Source organism: Haliotis asinina, chromosome 13, assembly GCF_037392515.1.
Source record: "Haliotis asinina isolate JCU_RB_2024 chromosome 13, JCU_Hal_asi_v2, whole genome shotgun sequence".
Taxonomy (NCBI): domain Eukaryota; kingdom Metazoa; phylum Mollusca; class Gastropoda; order Lepetellida; family Haliotidae; genus Haliotis; species Haliotis asinina.
In genome coordinates this window covers 51465114-51488684 of record NC_090292.1, presented here as the reverse complement: position 1 = coordinate 51488684, position 23571 = coordinate 51465114, and the positions used below count along the sequence as shown (strand labels likewise).

The following is a 23571-nucleotide window of genomic DNA, read 5'->3' as shown; positions in this document are numbered from 1 at the left end:
CCGTGTGGACCCGGGTCAAATAGGTCCATAGCACCCCATTGCTGGTCGCAAGGAGCGACCAAATTGGGCAACCTGTTTGCCGTGGATTGCGTCCCGTGTCGGTGGAGGACGGTAGTCTGGTGGTTGAGGGCAGTAGGAGCCTGAACCGTGTTCCTGTTGCCCAACACACCACTTCGGCCCTTACTTCACCTAGACGGGTGGTAGAATCGGCCCGATTCTATCAATCGGCTGCTCACGCCGTGCCCTGTGCATGGATATTATTTAAGATTACTGGAAAAGGGTTAGGACAATTTTGACCATTTTGACTTTGTATGTTCTATCGTGTCACAGAATTACATTGCCTAGAGTCCTATGCCAGAAGGCGGTGGCTCATGGGCCAATCTAGTAGGATATATCTTTTTTAGATATGTTTCTACTTGAGTATATCCACCTGGTATCCTTGGTGCCATCTGTTGGAGATCCACAGATGTAAGGCATCGTCCTTGTTGACACTCCGTGGTGGGTGGGGAGCCAGATGGATGAAACATAACTACTATTAACATGGCACCCCCTTACAAAAAACGTACTCATGAACCAGAAGATTCACTCTCTTCCGAAGATGACGATCCTTCAACACAAAAAATGAACTCTGATCACTGGTCTAGATTTCTAGTCATGTCTTCCACTGATGGCAATCCTCTAAAGCTGAATCCATTTGCCATTGCAAAGGGTATCGAAGGTTTAGCTGGGGAAGTTAAAGAAGTTAAAATGTTACGTTCTGGCTGTCTTTTGATTGAGTGCAGGAAACACATTCAGTCACAGATTCTTCTTTCCACCAAATCTTTAGCGAATGTTCCTGTCCAAGTTTCTCCTCACAGGACTTTGAACAGCAGCAAGGGGATTGTTCGGGATGCAATACGGTGTCTCTCGGACATGACTGAAGCTGAAATTGTCTCAGAACTAAAATCACAAAATGTTATTGACATGAAACGTTTTACAATGAAGAAAGAAAATGAAACGGTCAAGACAAACACATATTTGTTTACATTTGGTCTTCCGGCTCGTCCTGAATCACTTAAGGCTGGATACTGTAACTTAAGGGTAGATGCTTTCATTCCGAATCCTCTGAGATGTTACAGCTGTCAGAAGTTTGGCCACGGATCTAAGTCATGTCGTAATCCAGCCGCTTGTCATCGATGTGGTGGAACATGCGAGGATGGCAAGTCATGTACAAATCCTTCGTGTGTCAACTGCTCCGGTAGCCATCCGTCCTCGTCAAAGGAATGTCCTACATGGAAACTTCAATCGCGAATCTCTCGAATAAAGCATGACCGTAATGTAAGTTTTCTGGAAGCACGAAAGATTGTTCTAGCTCAAGAACAGCCAGGATCTACGTATGCCACCACTGTGTCTACACGACTTTCAGACCCAAAGACAAACCATACATCTCTTCAAACAATTGCTTGCCAGACTGATTACACATGGACAAAGACGTCTGCACCTACTTTGATATCTACAGCAGTTCAAGCGAGGCCTTCTCAACAAAGCTCTTGTTCACAAACCATTCCTTCAAGTCAAACAATCATTCAGTCTCAGGCGTCTTGTGATAAGGATTCATCTTTAACTCAGGTACAGTCATTATCACACTCAACTCAATTGTCCAAATCTGCCACAAATGTGAAACAAATTACAAAAACTAAATCGAAATCTAAAGCTGAATCTGCAAAACAGAACCCTAGTGGAAGAGCCCCAAAAGGGTCAAATAATCAGGTCCAACTGTTCAATAAGTTTGGATCACTCGAGGACATGGATGTGTCTGAAACCAGCCATTTGCGGACACATAGCTTGTCACCCTCGAGAAGAGCGAGGGGTCGTTCTCCTGTTAATCCCCCGAAGAGATAACTTCGTCACCCGTAGTACAGTGGAACTGCAGAGGACTCAGGACAAATTTGAATTATTTACATCTTTTAGTTCAAGATTTTACACCATCAGCATTCTGCTTACAAGAGACATATCTCAAGCAGACAGATCACTTTGAAGTACGTCAATATAGTGCATATCATTGTTTTTCTCCTCCGGGTGATAAAGCCATTGGAGGATCTTCAATCCTCGTTCGGAATGATGTAATTCACAGCCCTGTTCTACTTAAAACAAATCTCCAGGCTGTTGCAGTAAGGCTTACTTTGCATGTTGCAGTCACCCTTTGCTCTTTGTACATTTCCCCTTCATCATCTGTTCAGCAAGCTGATCTTCAGGCTCTGTATGATGGACTCCCTAAACCCTGTATAATCATGGGTGTTTTAAATGGGCACAATCCTCTCTGGGGCAGTAGTAATACCAACACGAAAGGTAAATTACTGGAGGATTTCATTACAAATAATGATCTATGCATTTATAATGATGGTTCAAATACATATTTACACCCTGGCACAGGAACATATTCATCTCTTGATTTATCTATTACTGATTCTAACCTATTGAGTGAATTTGAATGGTCTGTCAATGATGACCTCTGTGGAAGTGACCATTTCCCGACAATACTAAAGCCTGTGACGCCATCCGATGTTCCTCCATCATCAAGATGGAATTTTAAAAAGGCCAACTGGCCATTATATGAAGTTCTCTGCACTGACAAACTCAAACCTGAACTTATGATATTCCTGATGCCATAAAATGCTTTTCAGATAAATTAAATAAAATTGCTGATGAATGTATCCCAAAGTCCTCTCCAGTTCCTCATGTCCGAAAACCATGGTTTACAGATGATTGCAAACAGGCTAGGAAGGCACGGAAGAAAGCTGAACATTATTTCCGTCGCCATCCTATGGTCCACAACTTAGATAAATTTAAAATTATCAATGCTAAAGCACGGCGTACTTTCCAGCAAAGTAAACGACAATCTTGGCGAAACTATGTATCAAAAATCAATGCGTGTACGCCGATATCAAAGGTGTGGAACATGATCCAGAAAATCAAAGGTAAGGGCTCTAAATCTAGCATTCACCATCTAAAAGATGGGAAACAGTTATTAACCACTAACTCAGATATTGCAAATAAGCTTGGAGAGACGTTAGCCAAACATTCTTCCTCATCTAATTATCTATCGGAATTCCAAAAATATCAAACACAGCAAGAAAAGAAAGCTATTAATTTCAATTCAGATAATGGGGAAGACTACAATGAAACATTTTCGATACATGAGCTTCATACTGCTCTTGATCAGGCCCACGACTCTGCTTCTGGAGCTGATAACATCCATTATCAACTCCTGAAACACTTACCTGAATCATGTTTGGAGACAGTCTTACATATTTTTGATGACATTTGGACAACTGGAACTTTCCCTTCGTCATGGCACGATGCTATAGTTGTTCCGATCCCCAAGCCTGGACGTGATCATTTTGATCCCTCGAATTATAGGCCCATTTCACTAACTAGCTGCGTTTGCAAGATCATGGAACGCATGATAAATAATCGACTTGTTTGGTACTTGGAAACAAATAGCCTCATAACAGATATACAATGTGGTTTCCGTAAAAACAGAAGTACTATCGATCATCTAGTGCGTTTGGAATCTTTTGTTAAGAATGTCATAATCAATAAGCAACATGCAGTGTCCATATTTTTTTTTTAGAAAAAACGTATGACACGACATGGAAACATGGGATTTTGAAAGATTTACATAACTTTGGATTACGAGGCCGTTTGCCGCAATTTATATCCAACTTTTTAAATGACAGGCAATTTCAAGTTAGAGTGGGTTCAACACTGTCTGATCATTATAATCAGGATCAGGGTGTCCCGCAAGGTAGTGTTTTGTCTGTCACATTATTAAGCATTAAAATAAACAGTTTATCCAAGGTTTTAAATGATTCAATTGATGGATCACTTTTTGTGGATGATTTTAATATTTCTTGTCGTGGGAAAAATATGCATACCATTGAACGCCAACTGCAGTTATGTTTGAACAAAATAGATAAATGGTGTCTTGAAAACGGCTTTAAATTTTCAAAATCAAAAACTAGTTGCATACATTTTTGTCGTAAATACAAACCGCATAAAGACCCAGAACTGTTCTTAAATGGCACTCCCATGGAAGTAGTCAAGGAGGCCAGGTTCTTAGGTCTGATTTTCGACTCACATTTAACTTTTCTTCCGCATATCAAATCCCTAAAAACTAAATGCCTGAAGGCACTTGATTTATTGAAAGTTGTGTCTAATTCAAAGTGGGGAGGTGATCAGACTACCCTCCTACACCTATACAGATCACTTGTCCGTTCGAAGCTTGATTATGGCTCCATAGTATATGGTGGAGCCTGCAAAAGTAACCTAAATCTTTTAGATTCTGCCCACCACCAAGGTCTAAGACTTTGTCTTGGGTCTTTCAGAACTACACCTGTTGACAGTCTATATGTCGAGGCTGATGAGCCATCTCTTGAACAACGCCGTATAAAATTATCTTTACAGTATATAACAAAATTATATTCCAACGAGTCAAACCCTGCATTTAACTGTGTCTTTAAACCTCTGTATGAGGATTTGTATAACGTGAAGTCTTCCCTTGTTCCGCCTCTTGGACTAAGAGTGAAACCTTTCCTTTCTGCTGCTGGCATAGTGCTAGACAACGTAGCTCCCTCCCGTTTGTTTTCCTCTCCTCCTTGGCAGTTGGTGAGGCCAAAAGTGGACCTTACACTGACTAAATTTAAAAAATCAGAAACTAATGAATTACAATATAAACAAGAATATAATCAAATCAAAAATAAATATTGCAATTACAAATCCTTATTTACAGATGGGTCCAAGGATGGTGGCGCAGTAGCTTGTGCCACTGTCATTGGATCCAAAACAATATCTTCCCGATAGCAGTTCAATTTTCACGGCTGAAGCAAACGCCATATTAACGGCTCTTCAATATATTCAGAGACACTCTAACCATCAACAGTATATAATCTATTCAGACTCTCTTTCATGCCTTCAGGCTATTAAAAACGTATCATGTAAACATCCACTTTTAATAGAAATTATTGAACAATATAATGATCTTGCTACTGGCCAGTACGACATCGTCTTTTGTTGGTTACCCATCCATGTTGGTATTAGTGGGAACACAATGGCGGATCTTGCTGCGAAGGAAGCACTCAATAAATCTGTGACACCACTTCTTATTCCCTACTCTGATTACAGAGCTGTTATCAGATCATATATTCGTGATATAATGCAGAAGAAGTGGGACAGTCAAGTAGGTATCAATAAATTACATGAAATAAAACCCTATATTGGTTACACCTACTTGGGTTGTCAGTCCAGATTTGAGGAGGTCGTCATACGACGATGCCGTATTGGCCACACCAGGTATACACATCGGCATCTATTGAAAGGTGAGGATCCTCCATTTTGTATCCCTTGTGATGAACGAATCACAGTCAGGTATGTCTTGCTTGACTGTGTAGAATATTCCATCACAAGGGATAAATATTTTTCATCACGACCTTTGAAGGATCTTTTTATTGATAATTGTTCTCATTTAATTACTGCTTTTTTAAAAGAGTTAGATTTGTTATCTGAGCTGTAAATAGATAAATATTTTACGAATGGAAGTTTCAATTAGTAACTGAGATCGTTGGTGGCAGTATCCTCAAGGGGGGTTAAAGTACTGTAAAATTATTGTCCTCCTGAGAGGGTACGTAAGTCCCATAACATCTGAAGTAAATTAAAGCTTTCCACTGTTTTACTTGTAGCATACGTGTAATTTTAATGTATGGCTAGATATGACGAATTTGCTAACGGCTGAAGGGACGGTGTAAATCCAGCTGGGGACCATGCAGGAAGCAAATGTACTGTAAGTCCCCATGGTACCCAGTATGGTGATCTACCTTCAGTTGTTGGCAATCTATAGCCCGTTTTTATTTTGTATTGTTGTCAGTAATTAAACTGTTTTAGATATCATTACTAGTTTTTAAATGAATGTTTGTGATATACTAGTGGTTTTGCTGTTCTTCGTTAACAGTTTTTAGATTGTTTCAAACATTCTTCATATGTATCATGTATTTTTCATTGCTCTCGTCACGATATGGCTGCGATATTGCCGATGTGACGATAACTATTAACTCACTCACTCACTCACCAGATAGACTGTGACTGGATTTCAAATTCATTTGTAATAGTATCTTTTTGCTTAGATACGAACCAGGCCCAAGCAAGTAACACATCCTTCCAAAACGGATTAGTTAAGCTTGAAGTAATAACATTTTGTTATAATTACTATCTGCAGACCATAGGTACATTTCATCTGTTATCTGTCTAAGAAAAAGATAATCCCACTTATAGGATTTCTGTAATAGCCTTTGGGCAGCAATTGTCTCTATAATTTTTGGTACCTTCAATCCACCATGTTTTGGAAGAAATGTAATAATGTCCCTTTTTAACATTGTCTGGTTTTCCTCTTCATATAAATCTAAAGCATAGCTTTTGAAGTTTATCTAAAACATGGTCTGGAGGATCCTGGAGTGTTGCAAATAGGTGATTTAATTTAGGAATCTGAAGTGATTTCAAAACTGTGTTTCGTCCAGATGGAGTAAGTGATCGTGCTGACCATGTATTCATTTCTTTCGTAATTTGGGACAATTTATCTGCATAATTTTTCTCAACCACATTTACTAAATCAGTGTCAAAGTGAATACCTAAAAGTGTAAATTCAGTGCGGGATCAGTCAAAATTCCAGTCTTTACATAACTTTAGTCTTGATCTCTTTTTGGATCTTATGCAAATTAGTTTAGATTTTTCAAAATTGATTTTTCGCCTAGAGAATCTTGCAAAGAATTGTTATGTATTTAAAGCAGCATAAAGACATTTTTCAGAGCCATCCAGTGTCATCGTGGTATCATCAGCAAATTGTGACATAATGTATTCAATATTGTCAACTTTTATTCCTCTTATATGCTTATTATTTTTATCATTGAGGCCAAAATTTCTACACAAACCAAAAATATGTAAGGTGACAGAGGATCACCTTGACAACAGCTCCGGATTATTTTAAAGAAAGGCGATGGAAAGTCATTTATTAATACACTAGATTCAATATCATGGCAGAAGAGGTTTACCCGCTTGATCAACTCTGGTCCAAAATGATAGAAATTGAGAAGAACATTGAGTCTATATTTTACGTCAACTGAGTCAAAGGCTTTCTCAAAGTCAATCAAAAGGAGTAGTCCAGGGATCTGATATGTTTCGGTATGTTCCATAAGGTCATAGATTAGTCTAGTCACTTCTCCTATGTACCTTCCAATGACGAAGCCCTTTTGGTCTTCATTAATGATATGTGGGAGAACAGGCTTGATTCTATTGGCAATGACTGCAGCAGCAACCTTATATGATATATTTAGACGCGAAATGGGTCGCCAGTTCTTCAAAAACCGTTTAGGCTTATTTCCTTTTGGAATACAGGTTGTCAACTCTTGTTTCTGGAAGACGGATAAATTTCCAGTCCGAAAAGCAAAATTTAGAGATCTTATCAAAACTTCACCAAGATCATTCCAAACGATTTTTTAAATTCTGCTGTAAAACCATCAGGACCTGGACTTTTGTCTTTTTTCATATTTCTTAAGGCTGTCAAAACTTCGGCTCTTGTTTTCGGCATTATTGTTCTTTGTTCTTTGCTCAGTAGGTTTGATATGGTAATATCTTGTAAAAGTTCATCCAAAGTTATTGAACTTCCATCTTGTTTTGTATACAATTTTTCATAGAAAGATTTCACCTCTTTTTGACATGGTGTCAAGATCATTTTGGGCTGTTCCATCATCTTTTTCTAACTGTACAAAGGATTTATTTTTAAAAATTCTGGCTTCATGTTTCACGGAGTATTTTGCTGGTTTTCCTCCCTGCTCTATCCACTTTGCTTTTGATCTAACTAGCATCCCTTTTTTTTCCTTTCCATTGATATCCTCTAAATCAGTTCTAATTTAGTTAATTTCTTTTAGCATATCATTGTTTGCTGTGTCTGTATCTGATTTATCTAGTCTGAGGCTAATTGTGTTTCCAGCTTGTTTTCTGTATGCAGCATAATTTTCTTTTGAGTTGAGGCATAATAAATTGCCTTTCCTCTAATCATTAATAGTAGTATCATAGACTAAATCGTTTCAATAAGTTTCCTTAAAACTTCATTTATTCAAACGATCTATTTGTTTCAATATAAGTCCAAAGTGCACCGAAATTCTATCCCCGGCCCTATGTCTATGTAATGTATTCGGCAAACATTCGGTGTATCCCCTCTTATCATAAACCCCCCTCCGGGCAGGACCCTTAATTCTCAAACGCTATCAATACATGTCAATTAACACCTCCCTACGTCGGCAAATCTTACGTATGTACATGTGCATGGGCCAGTGACCTTGCACAATGTGGCGTAATGGCCCTGTGTATAAAAACCTGACTGATATGGTCAGTCAGGAGACACATTTTTACCACAGTATTTACCATTTTGACCATCTTTCGACAAAACAGTAATAAAACACGGCCGCTGCTGTCTTCAACTCTAACACCGACTCATGTCCTCCCTGTCTCTTGTCCACCATCTTAAACTACCGCCCGAGAGCGACGACCACGACGACCGCTCTTGGACAGTAGAATTTCCTACAGTAATTGAACATCAACTGAATATGTTATGTGTAATTGGTCAAGTGTAGACTTTATCGTGGATTTTATCACTTCCACATATTGTCTATCCTGCAGCAAGGAATTTTTAAATTTCCAGAAACCTCGGCCACGAGGCATATTTGAAAGTGTAAGTGATAATTCTATGAGAGAGTGATCAGATCCTAAACTAGGTAATATATCACAGTGTCTAACGGCTGATAGCATTTCATGGGAGATTAAGAAGAAGTCAAGACTGGCTTGTTTCAAAGGGGTTGGCTGCCGCCATGTATATCTCCTCTCACCAAACTTATGTTCACACCAGGAGTCTTTAAGATCCAGATTTCCCATTAGGTCTAATACTTTTTGTCTAGGATTGGGATTGTGAATGTGTTTGTAGTTGTAGGTGTCTGCTGATTGATCTTGCACTACATTCCAGTCTCCACATACTATTATTTTCTCATTGTCAATCTTTTCAATAGCATCTATGATGTTTTGGAAAAAGTCTGGGCATAACTCTCCAGATATGTCATTCAGTATATTCAAAGTTCATCTTCCAGTCCGACATCTTTCCAGGCAAACTGTTTACTTTGTCGGCATTGCAGGATGATATCAATTCCCCTCTCAAGGATCCATTTTTGCACCTTGTGAGTGTGACGGAGATCATAAGCTTTTGTGGCTAGTTTTCCTCTGTATGTATGGCACGGGTAGGTCGGTACGAATTGAGACCTTTTTTTTCTCTCTCAGCAATTTACCTTTGGTAAATGTGCCATTTAATATGTCCTGTCTGTCAGACATCTTGACAAACTTTACAACAATTGCTTTGGGCATGTTAGCAGTTCTTGGGTTAGTACTATGACGGGTTAATCTGTGAATATTAACCAGGTCAATATACCCCGCATTGTTTATGCCGAGATCTTTGAACAACTTGGTGCAGGCCTCTGGAAGGTCTCGCGTGTCTGGAATACCATAGACAAGCAAGTTACACTTATGACGGTACAGTTCCTGTTCCTGGAGCTTCTTTTCAAACTGACACTTCATCTCGGCCATGTCCGACTTCAGCTTGTTTACCTCAGCCTTGTTGTCTTGAAAATCACCTGAATTGTAACTTAACGACTCACGAGGATTGTCACAAGATTCTCTCAATTCGGCAGTATCGTTCTTTAATCCGCCTATTATGTCGGAAGTTCGTTGGTGAAACGTTTGATTTCCTCAGTGTCTGACATTTTTTTGTGAATGTGATGGCTGACTATCCAAATCACTGTCCGGTGACAGAGAGCCCCTGTTTGATTATTCCGCACTCTCCCGGTCAAACATTCACTCAAACCGCCTCGCTGAACGTCGTCGGACTTTTATTTACCTTTCCCCCTTCGATTTGTAGCCATGTTTGTGGATTAAAGCAGATTTAACTGACGAGCACGTCTCGCCATTCACGCCAAACCGGAAGTTCGTGTCTTTACAGAAATAATGATACATTAATAGTAAACATAATAAAATCATCAGTGTGCAACAGTTCGAACTAGTAGTTGTAAACAGACTAGATAAACATACAATACACAGTAAGGTTACAACCCATCTTGCCAAGTACATAGCACAATACATATTCGTAAATATACTAATTGCAAAAATATTATGAACCTTTCACAAATTGTACTCATGTAGTAAATGGGTAGGATGATAACTAATCTATATTACATTTCTTAAATAATGGGTATACTTGTAGTTCATTGTACAAAACAGTATGACATATTCTATACAAATCTCAAATGGACAATACAAACAATGAGCCTACAGTGTGATGTCGACCAGCACAGCAACACACATTATCCAGAACATATTTGAATAAAATGAATGCGTCGGGAGAAGATAGTGATAACCCGCAAATTCCTACTTTCGAGATAACTGCTTTTGAAAGTTTAGTCATTCATGAAAATTATTAGTGTGACTTTTGAAACATAATAAAAATATGTTGTATTTATTTATACTTTTGGGAGTGTGCAAAAAAGACGCAATGTGATTCTTTTGCAGGAAATTGTGTTTTTATGTGCTTGAAGATACCTACTGTAAACATTTTGTGTTGGTTATCAGTTTTATGCCAAAATGAGCTTGTCATACTCTTGCTCAATGATCGATATTTCTACTTGTGTTGACCCATATCAGATACACATCAATAGGGAAATTTATGGCTGTGTCATTCTTGAGGAAATAAATATACTAATGGAAGAAGTAACTGTGCATTATTTGGTGTTATGCTATTTTTAACAGAAAATAACATGATCTGTAGTGTGTTTCGTGATCACTGTTTAACGGTTGGCAGGATTATACCAAAATGTATTAGATTTAAACCTATACATCTTGACGCCATAGAAGAAAATTAATGTAGTGTCAAAAAAATTGGTTCACAAATTTAGTAACGTGTAAGTCCACTGTTGTCGTTGATGCAGACTTGACAGCGATGATGCATAGACACTAAGCGATTGAAGAAAGATTGGTGAATGTTGTTCCATGTCTGATCCACATTCAGCTAACATTAATGGCTGATTGTTTGGGCGTCATGACGTAGACAAATCTATATTGAAATTAACATGTTTTCAACCAGATGTAGAGTCTAGGGAATAATCCACTGTTCTTCATTATTCGATATCAGGTGTCAAAAACATGCAAAAAGAAAAGTTCATTATGCACAAAGTACGTTTGTTTAGGGTTAATTAGTTTTTGTAAGAAAACATTAATCAAAAAGACCGAAATTACTTCTGTAATCTGTATTTTTTAGGATGTGAGTATAGAGTGACATCCCTCAAAATGTGACACTGTGTTTGTACCAATCCGATGATAACCCATCATTTTGTTGTATATCTCAGCCCTAGTACAATCCAGATCATACAAATTTTTAAGTAATCTGTTTCTACGTGCATATAACCTGCTTAGTCATAAAAGAAGAATTTACATAAAAGAATTTCCAAGTTGGGTGGATTGTGGAATATCAAAATTCATCAACCGATCAGTTTGGCAAGAACATAATAACCCACTTGAAATAAAGAAAGAGTGCATAATTACCATTTTAAACACTTATATGTCAAGAAATGTTAAAATCAGTTCCTTGAGAAGTTCCTTCATTGTTGGGATCATGGGTCCATTCATCAAGTCTGCTCTGGATGGAGATTACTCTCAAAACATCTCCGCCAGACATCACATGTCCTGCCAGGATTTTGCGGCTTGTCATGTTCTTGCCAAAAGGGAACCGCATGCGTGTGGCTTATACTAAGTACGGACATGACGCAACTCTGCACGCTGCCAAGTTAGGGGAGATAACCCATGCGCATATAATAATACTGGACTTGGAGACCACTAAATACAATTATCTGGAAAAAGCACGATGTGTGGGTTGTCACTATCTTACCCCGACCCCTTCAAATATATCGTTAGACAATAGGTTTTACTTGGACAGTTAGCTTACCGATCAGTTGAGCAAGTCATGGCTTGGGTTTGTTAAAGGCTTGAGGGACAGGTGACCTATGTTTTAACTAGTCTACTGATAAATATTTATGTACACAGACTAGAAAACCCTAATGTATTAAAATCCCGTTTATACAAAGTTGCATCTGCCACACGACAGTAAAAGAAAGTAGAGAGAGTTGAACCATCCAACTCCCTTGCGTCTGTTTACATATAATATGATCCAATATTGTTTACAAAAAATTAATATCTAAGATCAAAGTGCTCATCTGTCGATTGCAATTCACTACTCTGAAGTTAGAAATTCAACAGATCTATATTGCAGTGCAACTTATTTGGCAGTACACAGTCCTAATGACCACTCTTGTACTTCTTTAACATGATCCCTGTGATGATGAAGACACAGGTTTCGTTAGGTCTTCAGCAACTCATGTTAGTGGAAGAGGTGGTCAGATTCACCAGTGGATTCATAAGTCGTTGTATCCACTAATCACATAGATGATGCTCATGCTTTTGATTGCTGGATTGTCTGATCCAGTCTCGATCATATACACTTACAGAAACAACTTTAGGAGCAAAGGAAATTCAAGTGTTCCTTAAATATTTTCCAGTTTCCATTACTACCTTACAGCTAGAACATTGCCGAACAGAGTTAAACAAAAAAAAACCACCCTACTTTGGCATGAAACACAAAACTCAACTCTGGTCATGGATGATATGACATTTATTGTTATTATTATTATGAATTATGAAATATACATTCGCCATAAACATGTTTATGATAACTGCGCCTGTGCAGTGTATGTATATAAATGCATATACAAACGTACAGGGAAATATACACAATAATGCTATAAGCCGTATAGTAATCCTCATATCTCACTCTCAACTTCACTGGAATGTCAGACCTAGGCTATAACAGTGCACATAAATTCACCAACTTTAGGCCATGGGATAATATACCAGTTTAGCTATATGATTCTGTTTTGGAAATTTCACAGTGGTGGACACCAGATATGGGCTTCACACACTTTACCCATGTGAAGAACCAGGTCCTCCAGGTGACTGCTTTAACCACGAGGCTACCCCTCCGTCCCCCAAAATACCCTGCAAAATACTGTCAATCATCTTTACATATTTAGTGTTACAAGCAAACTTACTATAACATGAAATATTAGAAATTATGATTTCTAAAAATAACTTTCTCTAATCCAAATAAGTAAAATATAATCATCTTGGCAACTGTTATTCAGGACGCGTTGCTATGCTACAGGTAAAGGCAAGTTGTGTATGTATCTGCCCCAGGACTGCTCATCCAGTGAAGATAGAGACCGAGTTCCAGGAGTTCTGTATAGGGTGTACAAAATAACACGCAGGAACAGGTAGGGTAACATACAGGTCCCCTACAGGGGCAATACTGGGATATGTATAATATGCATGTAGCTGATAAAACCAGGGTTTCCTCCCCTTGTCATGCAACAGTTACCTCCCTTTAAGAACCGACCACATACACTACAGCATCTGCTAATTATTCTTAATACATTTTATCAACATTTATCATCAGAACATTTTGGCAAATGAAATGAAAACAAAATATCCAAAAATTGCGATATTTTAGGATGTTTCTTAAATAAATTGTCACAGAAAGTCAAAAACCAGATACAAAGTCAAAACAATAGAAGAAAATATCTTTCTTGCCATGCACTACCCCAGAAGAACATTATCAAAAGAAATATAGCTTTTCTTACATGGAAGACAGAAAATTGGAGAAGCCGAACAGATCTATGTATTATGCTATATGACAACATGATAAAAGATCAATGATCGACTGAGATGTCCAGTAACGTGGCCCCTACATTATTTTCCCGTTATTTCACATCCAAATTGTGGTATCATGGGATTAGCTGTAAATAGGAAGCAAAATCACTTTCAATATCTACCAGTGTCTACAGTTACTTGTCAAATAGATATCACAAGCCACGGAGCTGACTGGCTCCACTAAGGCTGTCATCCACTGTGAGCAGACTCGTGGAACATAGTGTGTTTACACCTGTCTGGCGACGTGGGATGTAATACCATGAGCCGCACCACGGACACAATTCAGTGTGAAGTCATGTTTTTGTAGTTTCACAGAAGGCAGTAAACGTGTTCAACATTAAGCTTTAACTAAAAGTATTGTCTTGATATCATTAAACATTAAATATAGATTTATTTATTCTCACCGATAATTTCCTTTTCGATCTTGTAGTTTCAATAAAGACAAACTGGATTAGCCCCACTTTGGGTGAAATGTCAACTCTCAAGGTCACACAGAACCTCAGTAAACATTTTCAGTATTGAATCACATGACTTGTATACAGTAACTTCTAAATCAGACAGTGATATAATCAAAGCACATTACAATTGTCTTACTGCAAATATTATTTCATTCATCAATCCGACTCATGTTTGTAATCTGATCAGGAGGAAACTAACAACATTGTGCCCCAATCAACAGATGAGTGGAGTCTGCAGAAAGCTCTCGAATGAGTTGGAAACTTAAAGCACTATGGCTGCAGGCTATGTACAGGTCATCTAAGAGAGACACCTCGACAGGCAGAATAAACCAATGTGGTTTTGTTTAGCACCTCATTGAAATATATCAACAAAACAAAGCAAGGTCGACTATGAGATATCGTTCAAGCTTCCTTCCCCCTCTACAGCAGCATGTAAATATACAGTCTACACTCACACTACATTCATGAAGCTAGCTCAAAGCAGCCACAATCCAACCCAAACTTCAATAAGGCTTTGAGACAACTTTCAGATTATGCATGGTAAAAATTGTCCCACATTTGTTCCTTGCTACAAGACATCCCTGTTCCCTGGCTGCAGTGAGACGAACAAACACAGGAGAGAACCTGTACAGACTGGCTGGCCCCATACAGTGAAAACCTACAGCATTAACAATCACCAACAGTATCATATGGTTCAAGTTCTAAGAATGGATAATTTGTTTTTCTATCGCAGAAAATAACATCATAAACAACACATTTAATTTGGAAAGAAACTGCTGTCTGTTGAATTTGGCATCGTACATCCTTTGGTATCTGAATCCTGATGATCTACAATACATGAAACAGAAAGGATGTGGCTGATGTTTTGTCCTTGTTGACCTTTCTGTCTGTTTTGGTACATTGGAGTGTTATCTGTCCACTGTCTAAGCTAGAATCTAGAAGCTGAGGACACAGCCATTCAGTCTCAATGCCTCTCATTCACAACTCATGCTACGCTGAAACCACACATTTGCTATTTGTATCAGCATACACTAACAAAGCCAGCCTGACTCAATGTGTGTAGACAGAAAACAACTGTTGGAGATAAAGTCTGCTTGGATCTTGAGATCACAGCATGAGTTGTCTGCCCCTGCACGATGTACACTGTCCTCTGTTATCCGTCTGCACTACAGTGCTGGTCTAGAAGGAGGAAGAGGAATCATACTCCTCTGGAGGTCGGTCCTTGTATCTCTCCTTCCTGATGATCTCCAGCTTCCTGCGGGCCTCTGTCAGTTCACGCTCCTTCCGCAGGATCTCCTCCTGGGCCATGATCTCCTGCAACACAGACGGACTCAGGTCAGGATAGGGATTAGAGAGAAATACTCAGATACGCTGGTTAAGAAACATGATGAGGAACACTTGGATTTCCGGATTAGGAGTACTGATTGTGTCAGTACCTCTTGGTGAAATAAAGGTTATTGGAAATAGAACCCTTAGACCAAGGATCTGAAATCATGGGAAGGACCTGAGCTTGTTGAAGTGGTAAGGCCTGGTGTCATGGTAAGGACCTGATGTGTCAGCAGAAGGGCTTGACGTCATAGGAAGGACCTGTTGTGTCAGCAGAAGGACCTGATATCATGGCAAGGACCTGATGTCATGGCAAGGACCTGATCTGTCAGCAGAAGGGCCTGATGTCATGGGAAGAACCTGATGTGATGGGAAGGACCTGATGTGTCAGCGCAAGGACCTGATGTCATGGTAAGATCTCGATCATACCTGATGTCATGGGAAGGGCTTGATTTTGTGGGAAGGTCTAACGTGATGGGGAGAGTCTGATTCCAGTTGAGTGGAAAGGGTCTGACTATACAATAAACACAACCACAAATGTCCACAGGCTGAGCATCTACAAACTTTTCACTACTGAGAGAATCCTACCTGTGCAATGCCGCCCACCATCCTCTTGTTGACAGTAAGGCTGGCGCTCTCATCAACAAAGTCTTTAGCCTGCTGAGCTGCCCTCACAAGCGCCTCTGTGGCTTTCTTCACAGCATTGCCAGCAGACTGGAGAAGAACGAAGATGTCTTATGTCTCTCAAAGTCATTAATGTAACATCACATTGTGACAAATGAGTGGAATCTACTTGACTCTCTCAAAGGGCTATTACTCAAGAGTCCATCAACTGTGATGCACAGCGCTGATTTACTCAATGAGTTTGATGAGTGATGATTTTGATATTTCCAGCTACAGCATGTCAGACGGTAAATAACACATTCAAACAAACAATGTTGACTATGAAACAATGACAATGAGCCAAGTGACATACTAATGAACCCATCTTCAGAGAGGTCTTATAACTATAAGGAAATGAAAGGGCAATTCAACCTCCTAATCATTCCAAAGATTCCTGGTTAGCTGATATTAAGTCCTCAGTGACAAAACTGATGGAACATACCTGAAGCCTCTGCATAGCCACTGAACCTGGGTCAGCCTTGACCTTGCAGGCCATCAGAAGCTGTGCAGTTGACCCCGCGACCTCCTTGGCAGATGCGATGAGTTTCTCCTCACTGGCATGACCTTGAACCATGGCGTTGGCCGCCTCACAGAGACTGTGAGTGGCTGCTGCCACCATCCGAGCCTGGAAAAAAAATGAAAGAAAAAGGATTCAGACTCAGAAACACATGCCTGCAGTAAATGCAGCAAGAAAAAACCTTTAAATGAAAAAAACAAATAGTCTTATAACAATCTTCCAATTTCAGCAAGAATGAGTTGAAGTAACAAATATACGTGGCTCGCTTAACATATTTGTTCCCTTAATCAATGAGTGTTGATATAATTGATATCAGTAGACACCAGGTTGAGATTTTATTTATCATTCAAAATCATTCTTCATTAGTTTTCAATAAAAAAAATGAACATCTCTGAACGCACTACTGCCATTAGGGCGATGTCATAGCATTTTGACATCGTCAACTTCATGACATCATGACACTGTCAGAAATAGATCAACAACAAACCTAACATTATAAGTAAGTATGTGAGCTCATTTTTTTATCTACACTTTGAATACCAGTAGCTGTGGCGCCAAAAGATTGCTATTTATAGCCACCTGTAGGCTTTGACAGCTGTTGCTAACAGGGATCAGCTTTGTCTCTGTTTTGCTATGCATTCATGGGTACATCACAGAAACATGTTTCTGAGTACCGAAACTTCTGGAATTTGGCTGGTGCAACTAGGTTTATATCTTAGGTTGCATCTGGTGCAAGTAGTAACATATCTTAGGCTGCACCTGGTGCAAGTAGTAACATATCTTAAATCATGCCCTGCAATATTCCTAGCCATAAGCGACGAGACTGACAGCGGAATATTCACTGAAACAAACAGATACTGTCACAACCTCTCTTATTCCATGCTTTGGTAACGTCATCCTACTCTCCTAGAGTAGACACATCTGGTACTTACTGCCGAGATAAGACCCTCAGACCACTGTCCATCTTCGTCCATAGCATGTCTGTGGAAGGTAGATCCCACCTGCAGATACACAGCATTAGTCAGACGGGACAAGACTCAAAGTCACACCACAAGAGTCACATCCCCAACTCATTCTATCAGAGAGGGAGTCTTTGTAATCAGTAAAAGGCAGTCTCCACTCAAGGCAGTCTCCACTCCATGACTAACCGTGTGTCGTTGGCCTACTTTGTGTCCATCTCTACATTCATTAAAAGTGTTCTTTCTGTCTTTCTTGTTTTGTAATTCCAGATCAAACATGTGATGGAAATATATTAATAAACAGCATTTAATTGAAACCTGACCTAAACAAATGATTAAAGAAAGGTGACAGGTTTGTTGTCAGAAAAAAATGTCCGGTTTTCAGTCTGATATGAATTGTGGTTTGAAGTAGTGATTACAGACCATTTGCTTAGAACCATTATGACATCACAGAATGACGAAGACCAATAATCAGAAATATTGAATATACAATATTTAAAATGTGTCTTTTGAAGAATAGCTCAATTCAACATGTGCTACATATCACTGCAATCTGATGGAAGATCACCCAGTTACCATAGTGATAGCTAAGCAATTACCAATCAATCTACAATCGCTAACATGCTGTAATATTGCACAACTGATCCAAATTATTCTGGAATTGTTGTCAAAACTGGAACAATTTACAACATAAATGTATGACAATGAAATCAACCAACAGATCCGACTGAGATGTCAGTATGACACTGAGAGTTATTCCCCCCTTATTACCTTGCCCTGGGCTACCAGCTCCCTCTGAGCTGCAGATGCAGATTTAACCAAGGCTGCTGTTGCCGCGGCGATGGCTTGGGCTGCAGTAAGAATCTGCTGTTCAAAGTTGAGATTCTCATCCGCTTGCTAGAATTTAAAAATAATATTCTATCAGGAATATATTAAAAGTGTCACCATGGTGACATAAATCTGAAACTGAAGAACAACGATGTGAGGTAGTTCCCCATGTGAAATTCTAAACAATGCAATTGAACAAAATCCTTCAGTACAATCAAGCAACTGGTCAGTAAGAGAGTATCACGACTATGGTGTGCAGACATAATTTGAATTACTGAAATAACTTCAGAATTTGTGCGGGAATACAAAGCTAGTAATTTGTAGCTGTTTGCTTACAGAATAGCCTGAACTATACTGAACAACAAAAGAAACACAGGTTTCGAAAAATGAAATCTCATAGAACTAAGCGTTCATGTTTGTCTATTTCAAAACTTGACAAAAGAACAGAGTTGCATTTCTATTGCTTTTCAGTATACCCTCTTGGACGACAGTTATTGCATGATACATGATTCCTATGAAGGCAAAGTAGTTCCAGTTTAATAGTGAACAAACATTGAGGATAACAACTTTCGTAAGCATTTCGACACAAATTTATGCATCGTTGTCAAGCAAGACCGTACAAGAGAGCCCTTTTTGCAAACTGCATCTAAACGTCATACTCACTAACTATATGAAGTTGTTATCCATTGTTCAATATTGTTCAATATTTCAGACTAAATGTGAACATTGATCTAGAACAAAATAAATAATGATATACTTCAACTGAAATAAAGGAGAAGGAAGCAGTCTATTGGCTGTTCATCAAACAACACGGTTGGTGAAGCTGTTGCTATGGTGATGGTGCAGCGATGCCACGGTGATGCAAATACCCGCCTCTGCCTTGACATGTTTGATACTTGGTGGCTTCAATTTCACCACCAAATATATCAAACATATCTGGCAGAGAACAGACAGGGTTGTCTACCCCTGGTGCACACGTCACTCACTAGTGGGCAGAAAGACAGGCACACACTGCAGGAAAGAGTTGTCTGCTCCTAGTGCAACACTCCGTCAATAGGTGGACAATAGAAATAACAAACAGAGCACACACATTTAAGAAAGGGAAGTCCTTTCTACAAATTCATTCAATTACTGTATAGGATATCATGATATTATGAACATTTTGTCTACACATTACAATTATGGTGTTAGAAATTATAGGGAAGGTATTTATTTTTAATGTATTCTTATTCTTCTTATTCTCATTATATTATTCTTAAATAAATGTAGGGGGAAATCATAACATTTACTGTCCTTACTTTGGGACATAATAAGCATAACTTGCAAATTTTCTAACTTGGAAGAGAGCTGGGTCTGAAAATCTATATACATATATAAAAGGGTGTGTTGTTTTTCTTAATATTACCTAAAACTTTTCTATGACGACATCCCCATTTTTAACATTCAGGAACAGGAAGAAACACATAATGTTCATACCTAATTTCAGTCATTATCATAATCCCATCTTATTTCAATCATAATCACAATACCATCTTATTTCAATCATAATCATAATCCCATCTTATTTCAATCCGTCTGGAATTCGATTGTATTGTAATGTTGTTTACACTGGTTTGTGTCTGCACAATAACATTACATACATGTCTAACATGGTAAACAAGAAGCTGTGAGCCCCAAGCAACAATGCAAATAACAAACTCCAAACTGTAGAAAACCGCTATTCATCACCAACACAATGTAAACAAAGTCAGACATTGGCCCTTTTCTCAATTCTGAAATATATCTATGTACCTCTTCAGTTTTGATAGGAATATCAAAATTATGTCAAAAAAACTTAAGTATACCTTTGACATAATGAGAGAAGTATTTTTGATACTGTGGGGAAAATATTGACAGATAAAATTGAGGAAATTCAGATATAATAGCCAGTGAATCATGTCATAAGCTATACTTGGTTACCACATCATCAATGGAGACTGACCACGAAATGATTTCTGTGTTACTGAGGACACAAACCAGCCGCATACAGCGTCTGTGTTTCCACAATGTATGTTGGAGTTTGTTATTTGCCATGTTGTCTGTATCGCAATGAATCCAAGCATGGTGGACGACTGACTGCATCTGCAACAGTTGCCGCTCCACTACACACACAACACAGTGCAGCTACTGCAACAACTACATCAGTCCCAGCCTACATCAACATCACAGTCAGCAATCAGTTTCATAAGTGTTAGAAGACTAAAACCAAATTTTCAAGCTCCAAATAAGAAGTTCCCTGTGCTGGTATTTTCTGCATCAAAGTAATCATTTATGAAATAAGACACGATGTGATCCCTAAACCAAACCTTATTGGAGGAAGTGAAAAAATTTAGAGTTGGAATTACATATCTTTATGGATTATCAACTTCTTCAATGTGCAATAACCTCTTACACACAGTACGCAAGCCCTTTTCACAAATAAACTGGAAAATGAAGAAAAATTCCCATTCGTCAAGATAAAGTTTGTTGAAATCCAAACTGACTGGCAAGGACTGATGACAAACTGCTGAGCTATACTGACACTACAGTCTACGAAAAAATGTCATGGCAACACTAGGGCCTTTTTTCTCACCTTGGCTGAAGGTCGAGGTCGCAGCTGGGCCAATTTCTTGGCTGCCGCCTCGATGGAGTTGGCAGCACTGAGAAGCTCATTCTCTGCGATGACTGTAGGATCATCAGGATCCACCCAGTCTGTACCTGTAACAACAATTGAGCAACACTGAAACAGCACTACAACAACATAAAGATAACAGCATTACTAATCATGCATAAACCCATGGTTGAAATGTGAAATCTGTATCAACTTTCGAAAATTACATTCCTTATCTCAGGATTCATGATCAATATTCTCTTGTTTTTCAATATCCGATTCATAAGCTTGTCACATTCCTTCACAAATCTGGGTCTGAGAAATTCAAACTAACTCATCACTTAAGTATCATCACTAACTGTTAATTCATTCAACTTAAACATTACAACTGGGTGAATATATAAGCAATGAAAATGTTGAATAAATATGTTATCATTAAAACTGGTAGTTAAATGTAGGACAAGTTTTAGTCATTATAAGTGGTTTAACCACACATTTTAACTGAGGAGTTACATGTGACACAATTTACTAACTAAACCAACAGAATGAACTCAAAGTGGAGAGACATTAATTGGATGAGAAAGTAAAACATCTTTGGACCATGCCAGTAGCAACACTCCATGCAGGGGGGAAGGGGGGGAGAGAGACTCGGTCTCTGGGAATTTATGACTGGATTAGCAGGGGGTACGTTCTATGTTCCAGGAGAATGTTCCTGCTATAAAAGGGAGAATGTTGTCTATACGAAGTGGGGTTAAACGCTGGCCATGCACGTCGCTTGTGTGACACCTGCCTACTTATTGTGAGCCCTGCCTATTCATGACAAATGTCACTGTTATATCACACCTAAACAGTGAATTATCTGAAAACAATGACAACTCAAAGAAAACAGTATCAGAGCATGATAATGTATAGATGATTGAGTCTGCACAGCTAGTGAGTTTAGTTTTATTCTTTCCAGCTATATGGTGGCAGTTTGTCAATAACAGAGTCAGGACCAGACAATGCAGTGATCAACAGCATGAGCATCAATTTATGCAAATGGGAACCGATGACATGAGTAAACCAAGTCAGCAAGCTTGTCTGTCCAATCCAATTGGTCACCTCTTACAACAAGCATGGGTTACTGAAGATAATGTCTACCATGTTGGGATTCAAACTCTGGGCTTCAACCAATACGTTACCACACCACATTGCACTATGTAAGATACTTCCATCGAATTTACTGCTATCAACATTTACTTCCATCCCAAATCTTGTTGTGAAAATCCATGAGTGAGTGCATTAGTCTTATGCAGCGTTTGGCAATACTCTAGCAATATCACGACAGGGGACATCAGAAACAGACCTTATACCCATGTGGGAACTGAACCCTGGTCTTTGCTGTGACGAGCTTAAACTTTACCCACTAGGCTACCCCCATTGCCCCTTCACAAGTATAGAGTGAGTGAGTATTTTTCCAGCAATACCACGGCGGAGAACACCAGAAATGGGAGTCACACACTGTATCCATGTAGGGAATCAAACGCTAGACTTCTGCATTAAGAGCCAATGCTTTAACCTCTAGGCTACCAAGCCACCTCTACAAGAACAGATCTTCAGTATTGCATAATGTTGTCAAGATGGTACTGAACAGAAAAGATCACCAATAAACACTGACCTGCCAAAAATGTATATTTAGCAATAAAAGCAGATTTGAGAACTGTGATGTCTCCAAGAGACAGCAGAGACATGAGTACTACTAGACCTAAGTGTCCCATGATAGGACTTGAACCACTGTGGTGAGATGAAGCGACGCACTACCCACTGTCCCAACTGTGTCTGCCAACAGACAGTGTTGAGGGCACTAAGCATCAATGGTTGTAGGTGTATGCAAGGATTAATGTATCTGCAGGGTTGTATCATCTAGGACCTAGTTCACTCCATGCTGCAAATAAAATCTAAAAATTGTCTTGATTTGTTTAATAAATAAAATAAAAATAATCTACACATTATTGTGGAAAACCACTAACACTGTCTGAAAAGAAAACATCCTATCTGATCCAAGTGATTTCTCAAATTTCATCACCACATAAATTGTTTTTAAATTTACAAAGAACTCGGTAAAATACAGGCATGTATTTTCATACATCTAATCCATGACAGATCAAAAGGCCTCTGTAAACAACAGGAAACCATAGTTTAGGATGCTACAAGGATCAATGTTAGGCAGCAATTTGGGAGAAATGGGGTTTTCAAAATTCTTCAGAAATTTAAAAATAAATATACAAGACAAAAAGATATGGAAACCTTGCCTTTTTAATCACCATATTC

General features: G+C 38.8%; 1 protein-coding gene across 4 annotated transcripts in view; it reads right to left on the bottom strand.

Annotated features, from left to right (window-relative positions):
• Positions 1–12771: 12771 nt before the first annotated feature.
• LOC137260033 (talin-1-like) overlaps positions 12772–23571 on the bottom strand; it is a 134061-nt gene continuing 123261 nt past the window's right edge. For all 4 annotated transcript variants that reach the window (XM_067797716.1, XM_067797719.1, XM_067797717.1 and 1 more), the window contains 6 exons: positions 21244–21368; positions 18576–18701; positions 17778–17846; positions 16771–16953; positions 16254–16379; positions 12772–15653 (listed from right to left, as the gene is read on the bottom strand). In XM_067797716.1, the coding sequence (XP_067653817.1) occupies positions 15519–15653; positions 16254–16379; positions 16771–16953; positions 17778–17846; positions 18576–18701; positions 21244–21368 (764 nt within the window). In that variant the 3' untranslated portion in view covers positions 12772–15518. The remainder of the gene's footprint in view (positions 15654–16253; positions 16380–16770; positions 16954–17777; positions 17847–18575; positions 18702–21243; positions 21369–23571) is intronic.